We start from the raw sequence: 12,665 nt of genomic DNA on the forward strand, positions 1-12,665 counted from the left end.
CTTTGCAAAATAGTAAAATTGTCTTGATGCACTAAGTGTCTGCTCGACATCTTGCACACTCCTTCCACCTCTCCCTTTATACTCACCCAGACCTCATTCCCTTTGAGCTCATTCAAGCCCCGTTTCACACTTTCCATCTAAACACACCAGTGCGCTGTTTCACACACTCCCTGTAAACACGCCAGGGCTCTGTTTAGCACACTCTAAACACACATTTTCCTTCAAACAACAAGGTCCTGTTTCCCATTCATGCTTTAAACCAACTGGGCCCCACTTCAGGCATTGACTTGAAATTCACTGGATTCTCTGGAAAATCTATTACACTACACTGTAACATCTTTAAAAAAGTGATTTAAAAGTGTGTCGAGGTGTTAATAGGAGTAATATGCAATTGTCTGTAAAACCTGCCAATCCAACACCACCAAGGTCCTGAGGGTGTTCGGTTTTGAAAGCTTTACTGTGCTGAACTCCCATCAAATTCATCTGGCTCTCTACATTATGAGATGAATAATGCTATTACTTCCATTCAACTTAAGATCCTCAATGCTGCTACCTTAAAATACTTACGTCTATAAACCCTACATTTTAAATGTTCATGCATCCCATTTAAAAGATGGCTAAATAGGTTATCGAACATAAGAACATAAGAAATAGGAGCAGGAATAGGCCATCCGGCCCATCGAGCCTGCCCCGCCGTTCAATAAGATCATGGCTGATCTGTCCGTAAACTCAGCTCCATCTACCTGCCTTTTCCCCATAACCCTTAATTCCCCTACTATGTAAAAACCTATCTAACTGTTTCTTAAATATATTTAGTGAGGAAGCCTCAACTGCTTCCCTGGGCAGAGAATTCCACAGATTCACTGTTCTCTGGGAAAAACAGTTTCTCCTCATCTCCATCCTAAATCTTCTCCCCTGAATCTTGAGGCAATGTCCCCTAGTTCTAGTCTCACCTACCAATGGAAACAACTTTCCTACTTCTATCTTATCTACCCCTTTTGAAATTTTGTATATTTCTATAAGATCCCTTCTCATTCTTCTGAACTCCAGAGAGTATAGTCCCAGGCGACTCAATCTCTCCTCATAGGTTAACCCCTGCATCTCTGGAATCAACCTCATGAACCTCCTCTTCACTGCCTCCAAAGCCAGTATATCCTTCCTCAAGTATGGAGACCAGAACTACACACAGTACTCCAGGTGTGGCCTCACCAGTACCCTGTATAGTTGCAACATAACTTCCCTGCTTTTGAATTCAATCCCTCTAGCAGTGAAGGCCAACATTCCGTTTGCCTTCTTAATAACCTGTTGTACCTGCAAGTCAACTTTTTGCGACTCATGAACAAGCACTCCCAAGTCCCTCTTCACAACAGCATGCTGCAATCTTTCACCATTTAACTAATAATCAGCTCTTCTATTATTCCTTCCAAAGTGGATGAACTCGCATTTACCAGCGTTGTGTTCCATCTGCCAGACCTTGGCCCATTCAGTTAACCTATCCATATGATTAATGACAGTGAGTCAGGATATGTCCTTGCACATGGGGCAACACATCAAACACATGAAACTGTAAACCTACAGAGCACCTAAATTGCTGCTCGCGCAAATCAATCCTTTTCATTTTAAGCACTTCTTATCAGTCTTTTCTCCAAAATGATAACTCGAAATCCCTCTTTATTCTCTGTTTTTTTTTGTTTTGGAAGGATGGAATGCAACTTTACAAAGTATCAATAAACTTATTTTAAAAAGTGGGTCAAATTCACAATGGTGACATTTGTTTATAATTTGTGCAAATAAAATTTGTTTCTTGCTCTTATGTGTACTTACATAATTTAGGCATCAGAGATGTGACATCAGCTGTCAATTCATCCATTTGAAAATCAGTACAAAACACGTGCTATGTAAAGTGCAAGAATAAAATGATTTATACATGTTCCATATTATGAGGATGTGTAATTTAACAGGTTAAATGTTTCAACTATCCTGAAAATTGGCTGAAGAGAAATACTCTTTCTGTTCAGCTGCAGAAAGATTCCATTGTTAATCTTCCTGCAAAATAAATTAAATTGCAACTTCAAGTGGCCTATGGATCTATAAACTGTGGGAGGCACTGTAGCCAAGCAGTTAGTGTCATCTTTTCCAATGCCAATCATCAGGTTCGATGTTCAGTTTTCACTGATGTCCGTACATTTCCCCCGCGACTGTGTGGGTTTCCTCCAGATGCTCCTGTTTCCTCCTACATTCTAAAAACGTATGTTAGTAAAGGTTAGTAAGCTGTGGACACTCTATGTTGGCACCAGAAGTGTGGTAATACTTGAAAGATTAAAAATAAGCATTATTTGTTATGTGTACATCAAGCAGTCAAAACACACAGTGAAGTGCCTCATTTGTGCCAATCTCATCAACGAAGATTGTGCTGGGGGCAGCCCGCAAGTGTTGCCATGATTCTGGCGCCAACATAGCAAGCCTACAACCTACTAACCTGAATCGGTATGTCTTTGGAATGTGGGAAGAAACTGGAGCACCTGGAGGAAACCTATGTTGTCATGAGGAGGACGTACAAACTCCTTACAGACAGTGGCAGGAATTACCCCGATCAGTGATCACTGGCACTGTATAATGTTTGAACTATCGTGCCACTTTGTGGGCTGCTCCCAGCACACCATTGACGCAAATGATGCATTTCTCGGTATGGTTCCATGTTTCAATGTGCATGTGACAACCTTTAAACTGCGAAAGACAAATTAATTATTCCTAGGCTCATCTGTTTGTTCACCCTTCTAGGTTTAATCAAGTGGTGTTCTTGGATTTAATCAGGTGGTGTTTGGACGTACAGGAGTGAGATATGCCAATTAGTGGAATGGTGCCACAGCAACAACCTGGCACTCAACGTCGGTAAGATGAAAGAGCTGATTGTGGACTTCAGGAAGAGTAAGATGAAGGAACACATACCAATCCTCATAGGGATCAAAAGTGGAGAGAGTGAGCAGTTTCAAGTTCCTCAGTGTCAAGATCTCTGAGGATCTAACCTGGTCCCAACATATTGATGTAGTCATAAAGAAGGCAAGACAGCAGCTATACTTTATTAGGAGTTTGAAGAGATTTGGCACGTCAACAAATACAGTCAAAAGTTGTACCATGGAGAGCAGTCTGACAGGCTGCATCACTGTCTGGTATGGAGGGGCTACTGCACAGGACCTAAAGAAGCTGCAGAGGGTTGTAAATCTAGTCAGCTCCATCTTGGGCACTAGCCTACAAAGTACCCAGGACATCTTTAGGGAGCGGTGTCTCAGAAAGGCAGTGTCCATTATTAAGGACCTCCAGCACCCAGGGCATGCCCTTTTCTCACTTCTACCATCAGGTAGGAGGTACAGAAGCCAAAAGGCACACACCCAGCGATTCAGGAACAGATTCTTCCCCTCTGCCATTCGATTCCTAAATGGATTTTAAAGCTTTGGACACTACCTCACTTTTTTTAATATACAGTATTTCTGTTTTTTGCACGCTGTTTTAAATCTATTCAATATACGTAATTGATTTACTTATTTGCTAGATTATGTATTTCATTGCACTGTTGCTGCTAAGTTAACAAATTTCACACCACATGCCGTTGATAATAAACCTGATTCTGATTCTGATTCTAAACTGCATCATCCAGATTATAATCAAATCCAAGAAACATCCAGATACAGATAAAGTGCACACAGGAAGTAACGTAAGGACTTTCATTTAGGTATTTTAACAAGGTTGTTGTTAATTTTTCGACACATGATGGGACAGCACAATAATACCTTCAATAGAACAACTGCCTCACAGGTCCAACAGCCTGGGTGCGATCCTGACCAGCGGTGTTATCTGGATGGAGATCGTACCTACTCCATATGAACATACGAGTTTCCTCTAGGTGCTCTGGTTTGGTCCCACATTCCAGAGATGCACAAATCAACAGGTTAACTAGCCACTGTAAATCGTTCCGGGTTGTGTGGGTGAGTGATGGAATCTGGTGGTAGAGGGGAGAATAAAATAGAACAGGATTAGTGTTAATTGGTGTTTGGTGGTTGCTGCAGACTATGGGTAGAATGGCCTGTCTCTGTTGCTGTTTGATTTAGGATTTTATGATTCACTAATATCTCTAAAGAATATTTGTATTTTTCTCCACATTTAAGCTACTTATAAAGCAGTAACACCATAAAATCCTCTGAAAATATAATCATTTTCTTACCTGAGGCCAAAGTAATGCTTTTGTCATAATTACTCAAGTAAACGATATGACCTCAAAAGATAATTTTAAGCACACAGATTGTAACTTTCTGTTATGTATATTTCAACATATAAGATTCTAAATCAAAATATTTATTAAAGGATTTCATTATGAAATCTTAACCACTATCTGATTTACAAATGCATTTATTTAATATACTATGCAATGTTGAAAGGCATAATCAAAGATTGATTCTTGGACTGTTCCCTATGAGAATTCATAGATAGGATTCGCTCTTCAGGCAGATGCTGAAAGCAGAGAGATCACCAAATCATTGTTAGGAGCTTTCTCGAGGGTTAGCAGGAGATATCACTGATTTACTATTGACTCAAAATTTAGGTTTAATGTCTCATATAATGATTCTGTCCCTATCTCTTTTTCAGAATATCTTTCTGTTAGAGCACAAAAAGTTGTGGAAAGTGTCAGGCATCATTCAGGTAATGAAAAGTCAGAAATCTGAGGGGTTAATTGGTTATTTTCCTCACATCTCCTCTCATTCCACTATCATAACTTCAGCAGAACCTTGATTTATCCACAGAATTAGGGTTCTGCCAAGGTAGCAAGTTCCAAATACATTGATGCTATGGTTTTATTCAATTAGTCTTCACTCTAAACTGCTGCTAGGGAATGAGACAGGGCAAGTGACCAGAGTTTGTGTAGGTGAACACTTTACATCTAGTAGTAATAATCCCATTAGTTTCAAAGTAATTACGGAAAAAAATAGGTCTGGTCAATGGGTTGCGATTGTAAATTGGAGAAAGGCCAATTTTGATGGAATGAGAAAGGACCTGGCAAGTGTGGATTGGGACAGGCTGTTTTCTGGCAATGGTGTACTTGGTAAGTGGAAGGCCTTCAAAAGTGAGATTTTGAGAGAGAGCAGAAGATGGTATGTGCTGTCAGAGTAAAAGGTAAAGATTACAGGTGTAGGAAACCTTGGTTTTCCAGAGATATTGTGGCCCTGGTTTAGAAAAAGAAGGAGGTGCATTGCAGTTATAAGTAGGCAGGAATAAATGAGGTGCACATGAAAATACAAGAGGACACTAACGAAAGAAATCAGGAGGGCTAAAAGAAAGCATGAGGTTGCCTAATGGATTCTACAGAAATGCTAAGAGCAAAAGGACTGCAAGGGACAAAACTGGTCCTCTGGAAGAACAGAATGATAATCCATGTGTGTAGCCAAAAGAGATGGGGGAAATCTTAAATGCATTTTTCCATCTACATTTACTCACGAAATGAACAGAGTCTATAGAAGTGAGGCAAAACAGTAGCAAAGTCATGGACCCTATATAGATTACAGAGGAGGAGGTGTTTGCTGTCTTGAGACAAATTAGGGTGGAAAAATCACCAGGGCTTGTCAAGGTGTTCCCTCAGACCCTAAAGAAGGCAAGTTCAGAAATTGCTGGAGTTCTAGCAGAGGTATTTAAATCATCCTTAGTGACAGGTGGCATTGGAGGATTGGAGGTTAGCCAATGTTATTCCGTCGCTTAAGAAAGGCTCTAAAAATAATCAAGGAAATTATAGGCCAGTGAGCCTGACATCAGCAGTGGGAAAGATATTGGAAGGTATCCTAACGAACCGAATATATGAGTATTTGGATAGACATGAATGGATTAGGGATAGTCAGCATGGCTTTCTGCATGGTAGGTCATGTCTAACCAATCGTATAGAGTTCTTCGAAGAATATACCAGGAAAGATGATGAAGGCAAGGCAGTGGATGTTGTCTGCATGGACTATTGTATGGCATCTGACAAGGTCCCGCATGGGAATTTAGATTATGAAGACACGCAGTCCTCTTTTATTGCCATTTAGTAATGCATGCATTAAGAAATGATACACTACTTCCTCCGGTGTGATATCACAAAACACAGGACAGACCAAGACTGAAAAAAACTAACAAAACCACATAATTATAACATATAGTTACAACAGTGCAACAATACCATAACTTGATGAAGAAGTCCATGAGCACAGTAAAAGTTCAAAGTCTCTCAAATGTCCCAAATCTCACGCAGACGGAAGAAGGAAGAAAAACTCTCCCTGCCATACCCGACCACGGTCCGACTCTGAGTCATCCGAAAATTTAGAACTCTGATCAGCTCTCCGACACCAAGTACTGAGCGCCATCTCTATCTGAACGATTCGACCTCCATCTCGGTCGCCAACAGCAGGCAAAGCCAGGGATTCTGAGGCCTTCCCTCCAAAAGATTCCCGACTGCGCAGTAACAACAGCAGCGAACTGGCGTTTCAGAAATTTTTCCAGATGTTCCTCTGTGCTTTCACGTCCGTCTCCATCAAATCAAAATTGTCCACAGCCCCTACTTAATGGATACAATATCATTTTTCACCGGAGGGCTGCGCACGCGCAGTGCGCTGCTCTCTCTCCTCCCGCCAATTTGGTCAAAAAGGTCAGTTGCTCAGCATTGAAATGAGGTAGTAAATTGGTTTAGACATTAGTTTTGTGGGAGAAGCCAGAGAGTGGTAGTAGATGGTTGCCTCTCTGACTGGAGGCCTGTGACTTGTGGAGTGCCACAGGGATCGGTGCTGGGTCCATTGTTGTTTGTCATCCATATCAACAATCTGGATGATAAAGTGGTTAAATGGATCAGCAAAACTTGTGGATGACACCAAGATTATGGTCAGTGATGAAGACTATCCACTTCAGAATCTGTACCAACTGGAACAATGGGCTGAAAAAATGGCAGATGTTATTTAATGCAGACAAGTACAAGATGTTGCACTTTGGTAGGACCAACCAGGGTAGGTCTTACACAGTGAACGGTAGGGCACTGAGGAGTGCGGTAGAACAAAGAGATCTGGGAATACAGGTCCATAATTCATTGAAAGTAGTGTCACAGGTAGATATGGTCATAAAGATACTTTTGTACACAAGTATTGAGTACAGAAAATGGGATGTTATGTTGAAGCTGTATAGGACATTGGTGATGCCTAATTTAGAGTATTTTGTGCAGTTTTTCATCACCTACCTACAGAAAAGATGTAAATAAGGTTGAAAGAGTGCAGAGAAAATTTACTAGGATGTTGCCCAGTCCAGAGAACTTGGGGTATATAGAAAGATTGAATAAATTTTATTCCTTGGAATGTAGAAAATTGAGAGGAGATTTGATGGAAGTATATAAAATTATGAGGGGTATAAAATAGGGTAAATGCAAGACGGCTTTTTCCACTGGGGTTAGCTGGGACTACAACCAGAGGTTGTGGGTTAAGGGTGAAAGGTGAAAAGTTTAGGGGGAACATGAGGGAAATCTGCTTCATTCAGTGAGTCATAAGAGTGTGAAATGAACTGCCAGTGCAAGTGATGCATGCAAGCTCGATTTCACCATTTAAGAGAAGTTTGGATAGGTACATGGATGGTAGGCGTATGGAGGTCTATGGTCCTGGTGCAGGTCGACAAGGGTAGGCAGTTTAAATGGCTTGGCATAGACTATATGTGCCGTACTTTTCCATGACTCTAAGATTTTCATTGAAATTTGTGTAAGCTTCAATTCACTATCAACCACCAATGTGAATGTGGATCTTCAGACATTACATTTTAATAGAGAACAAAAAAATACAGAAAGACATATCCATGTAATACTTATTTTAATCTGATGTTGATTAAAATGAACTGTTATTAGAAGGGATTAATATAATAATTACCAGGATAATAATATTTAACCTAAGTAGGTATAACACATAAATATCAATAAATATTCTTCCAATAAATACCTAAATTTGAAATTTCATAAAATTAAGAACAGTGGCATTTGGAGACAATCATGTTATCAAATGCTGTCAGTACTAATTTGTCATTACTGTTAAAGTGGAGCAAAGTTAATGGCTCATAGGATGCAGGAACACAGCAGGGGGCTGGAATAGCTCCATTAGAAAGTTGATGCATCTTTGATTTGATAAGTGTATGCATTGTGGCCAGTTTGTACTTTACTGGACATGTCCCATCACAATAAAAGGCATTGTAACTTAGTGGGGCTCTGATCCAACCTGACCATCCAATCTCTTCAAAAGACACATGTAGCGATCGCCTACAACAACGTATCTGGCTTCTCTGGCAGTCCTCAGTGTAGCTTTCACGACGTGTCCGGATTTCTTTAACATTTGTTTGCACTTCTATTTTCAGTTCTACTTCAAGAGACACTTTGTCTTCAGAATCATGCTTTTGACTGGACAACCACGGAAGCAGCTCTAATTCAATACCATAATTTTCCTGCGGATAATTTATCCAATGTTCAACAGTTTTTTGAATGTCAGATGTTTCAACTTTTTCAAAATTGGATGTAAGGACTTTAGAACCAAGAAAATGAGGCTGTATCTCTGCCTTATTAGTTGCTGGCTTGAATAAGTTGTAGACTTTTACGAGCTGTGGGTTTTCATCCGTCATTTTCTGATGTAAATTTCCATTCTGACATTTGCGCTTGTAGAATCTAAGTTCACTTCTCAAGACCTTTACTTTAGGAAAGACAAGTATGTTCTTGACATTGGAAACATTAAAGTACAGTTGTTGTTTGTTGTTGCTCATATCACTTGTTCCTATTACAAAAACAAGAGGAATATGCATTAATCAGTCATTTATGTGTATGCTTGTATTCTTCAGTTTCAATCCTATTGTCTCAATTCTATTCACCCTTTTTTGAGAGAAAATTAATTGGGCATCTGCTTTTAACTGTCCAATTCTGTTGTAGAAGTCACTAATATATTTGCTATTTATATTTTTCTCTTGTGGCTTTAGGTGGTGTAATTGTACTCAATATTTTAGGCATTGGTCTCACTCATCTCTGACTCAAATAGATGGACTGAAGTCACACGCCAGATTTAATTGCTGAAATCACTCAAATTATAGTGTTAGCTTGGTAATGAGTCAGAAGGCCATATGAAAGTAATTTGCACCATATTAAAAAAAACAAAGATTTTTATGACATACAGCTTCTGAAGTTGGGAAATATCACATAATTTGGTACCATCAAGATTTCAACAATTATTGTAATCACATTTAGTTTCCTGTTACTTTTCTCTCCCTACAGTTCTCTTCTGAAAATACTGGTCACAAATTTTGCTGCAAAGTGGCAATATATACTGCTTCTTTCCAATTTGTTATGGAGTGGATATGCACTGATTTGTATCTGCCCACACATTAGATGGTTATATGCTGAGAGAGTAAAATAGATGATTCATGGCAAATAGTCCAAGACTGAGACTGGAAGTGGTACTATTACACTCATTCACTTGATTTTATGAAGATTATAAAAACAAAAGCAACTGCATTCATCGTTACTGTTGCTTACCACTTTGCAGTTTACCAGAATCAAGTTTAAGTTCAATAGCTTCAGATAACCAGCTCTCTCTATATCAGAAGTGAACAGTTCTGCCATAAGTGGCTTGGCATTTTCTCTGCATTGGCCATGACCAGATCTGCTTAACACTCCCTATCCATTGGGTAGGGAGGTTCCAGGATTTAGTACCAATAAGGGGTGGGAAAACATTTCTAAGTCATGATAGTGTTTGACTTACAGATGGTGGTTTGAAAATCAGACACTTGGATTAATGCTCGATTGTTCCCTTCCGTTTTCGTTTTATGGTACAACTTGATTCGCTTGCCATATAAATTTTGTATGTTTCTTGTACATTCTCCCCCTGACTGTGTGGGTTTTCTTCAGGTGTTCCGATTTCCTCCCACAGTCCAAAGACACACCAGTTTGTAGGTTAATTGGTCATTGTAACTTGTCTCGTGGTTAGGCTAGAGTCAAATCTGGGCAGCACAGCTCCAAGGGTCCGAGGGCCTATTCTGTACTGCATCTCAATAAATTTCTTTTAAAAATACATAAATTAGTGACTTCTACAATAGAATTGGAAGGTTAAAAACAGCACAGTGGCCAAATAAACCTGTAAGTATTCCTTTGAGGGAAACTTGTGCTCTAAGAGTAAGTCTTCTGCTCATAAGGAAAACATCCAAACTCCACACAGACAGGACTCAAAATCAGGATTGAACCTGAGTTACTGGAACTTGCAACATTATGTGCCACACTACTGCTGACAAATGCTATCTCAGTTATCCAATCCAATCTCCCTATTATCCCTAACGTCCAAGATCAATGTTAGATCCTGATGACTGAATATTCAGACCTGCTTGCCTGACGACTGTACAGATTTACAACCCTCTGCTTAAAGACATTTCTCCCTATTCCTAAATGATCAGCTCCACATTTTGAGACAGCATCAATAGCTCTCGACTCCAGACAGAGGAAACAACCTCACATGATCTACCTTATCAGTCCCTTTTGGAATATTGTACATCTTAATGAAATCACTTCTCATTCTTCTAAATTCCAGTTAGTAAAAGCCAAAATAATTCACTCTTTTTAAGGATAACTCATTCATCTCCAGAATAAATCTAGTAAGTCTGTGATCACTGTCTCTAAGGTAAACATATCTTCTTTTAGGTACAAAGACCAAAAGTGGAAACAACCTTCCAATTGAGAACTCACCAAACCCTGATGTAATCTCTAGAAGACTTTGTAGATTTATACTCTAACCTCTTTGCAGTAAAAGACTACATATTATTTGTCTTCCTAATTGTTAGGTGTATTTGCATGTTTATTGTTTCTTCTTATGAATCAGTGTGTACAAATGTTTCTGTACACCAATAATAGTGTTTCACCATTTAAAACATTTTTTTTTCTTTTTCTAACCAAGTGCCCGTTATTTTCCCCACAGTATATACCATTTGCCTCCCTGCTACCTGGTGGCTTAACTGGTGTAGGTCATTCTATGCCATGCTCACGGTGAACTTTCTCAATCTAGGTTTGTATCAATACTACACTTGGATATGTTTCACCCCGTCTTAGACACTTAGAGAAGCTGAAAGATATCTGAGGGTCCGGTACTTATCCTTATAGTATTCCACCCCAGGTAGTGGTCTGCCAACCCTTAAATGACCTAATCATTCTGAAAATCCTGAAGTTGCAGATATCCCCCAAAAGAGTGATATCAATTGCAAAAGTGATTATGCAAATTAATACCTATTTACCAAACAACAAAACCGTGCCTACATTTTTATACAATCCACTCTATCAGTATTGATCATCAGCAACAGGGTGCTGGAAGGCTGTTCATTCATGTTAGTTTTCGAATTTAATATTAATTTTCTCAATTTTCATTCTCTAAAAATGGGTTGTATTAAAAAGAACTGTGCCCAAGCATGTGCCCAAAATTATCACACTGAACAGGAAACAGAAGTTTGCCCTGTTTATTTTTCAATGAACGAGGCAACACCGTCACTATTTTTAATTTGTAACTATATTGATATTGCTCCACACATACTATTATGTTAGCGCTTGTGCAGAAATTTAAACGTGGCCACTGACGGAAAGCCATGCTGAGCCCTGCTGCCCCTCACTTTTAGAAGCCTTCTGATTACAGTACACAGCAGTCCAACTACACATTAATTATATAAACGTACATGAGTGACCAGACACTTACCCTTTACAATAACTGAGCTGACAGAATCCATTCTGGTGGACTTCTTGTTCAACAAACTAATATATTGGTTGGATTTCCGCACACGCTGCAGATAAAGTTTATACATTTTCTCCTCCTCTGTTCTAGAAATATTAATTCTGGGCTTAAGAGGTTTTTCCAATCCTAGTTGTTCCATGATTGCTTTCTTAATTGCTTCAATCTGAATTTGTGTCTCACGTTTCTGCCGGAGACTGGATTGAGGTTTCAGCTCACCACTCGTGTTGCACATCAATGCCAAATAAATATAAAGATATATGGAATAATATCTGTGCAGTTCCATGGGATCACTGTCTGGAAAATGCTGCCACAGCAAACGATGAGATTAGTGTTCACTCTGGCTGCTTTTCTCTACAGTTAACAGAGCAAGGTTGCATGGGTTTATATAGAGTCCAAAGTTGACCCTGTTTGCTACCGCCTTTTGTTTATTCATAATCTTAGAGGAACAGAGAACTTAGTTTAAAAGCACCCACAGACGAACAGCGTAATAATCCCCACAATAGCCGATGTTAAAAGTGGCTCTTTTTTTCTACTTAATACACTTTGTAAATTGTGATTTTAAGCTAATAAATGTAGCCGTTAGAAAGGCTTTTGATGCAATTAAATGACTTTGTCACTAATGTCACAGAATAGCTATTCTGAGGGTATTTCATGTACATATATAGAAGGCTAAAAATGCATTCTTGCCTTTGGGGATTTTTACCTGAAGTATTGACATATTATTTGAGAATTTATCTCATGATGCCTGAAAAAGTATAATTGTTTGGCATATTTCCTGTACTGAATACTCACTTACCCCTCCTGATCTGCTATCACCTGCAAGTTTAACAAATTTGCACTGAGTTTCAGAACTAAGTTGTTTATGTAAAATTATAAATT

General features: G+C 39.1%; 1 protein-coding gene across 1 annotated transcript; it reads right to left on the reverse strand.

Annotated features, from left to right (window-relative positions):
• Positions 1-5,908: 5,908 nt before the first annotated feature.
• On the reverse strand, positions 5,909-12,132 carry LOC134343402 (bone morphogenetic protein 2-like). The gene is made up of 2 exons (XM_063042108.1): positions 11,751-12,132; positions 5,909-8,804 (listed from the first exon to the last, which is right to left on the reverse strand). Exons 1-2 carry the CDS (start codon positions 12,067-12,069, stop codon positions 8,008-8,010), a joined length of 1,116 nt encoding a protein of 371 aa, XP_062898178.1. The 5' UTR covers positions 12,070-12,132; the 3' UTR covers positions 5,909-8,007.
• Between the last annotated feature and the right edge of the window lie 533 nt (positions 12,133-12,665).

This window comes from Mobula hypostoma, chromosome 3, assembly GCF_963921235.1.
Source record: "Mobula hypostoma chromosome 3, sMobHyp1.1, whole genome shotgun sequence".
In the NCBI taxonomy this organism is placed as follows: Eukaryota; Metazoa; Chordata; class Chondrichthyes; order Myliobatiformes; family Myliobatidae; genus Mobula; species Mobula hypostoma.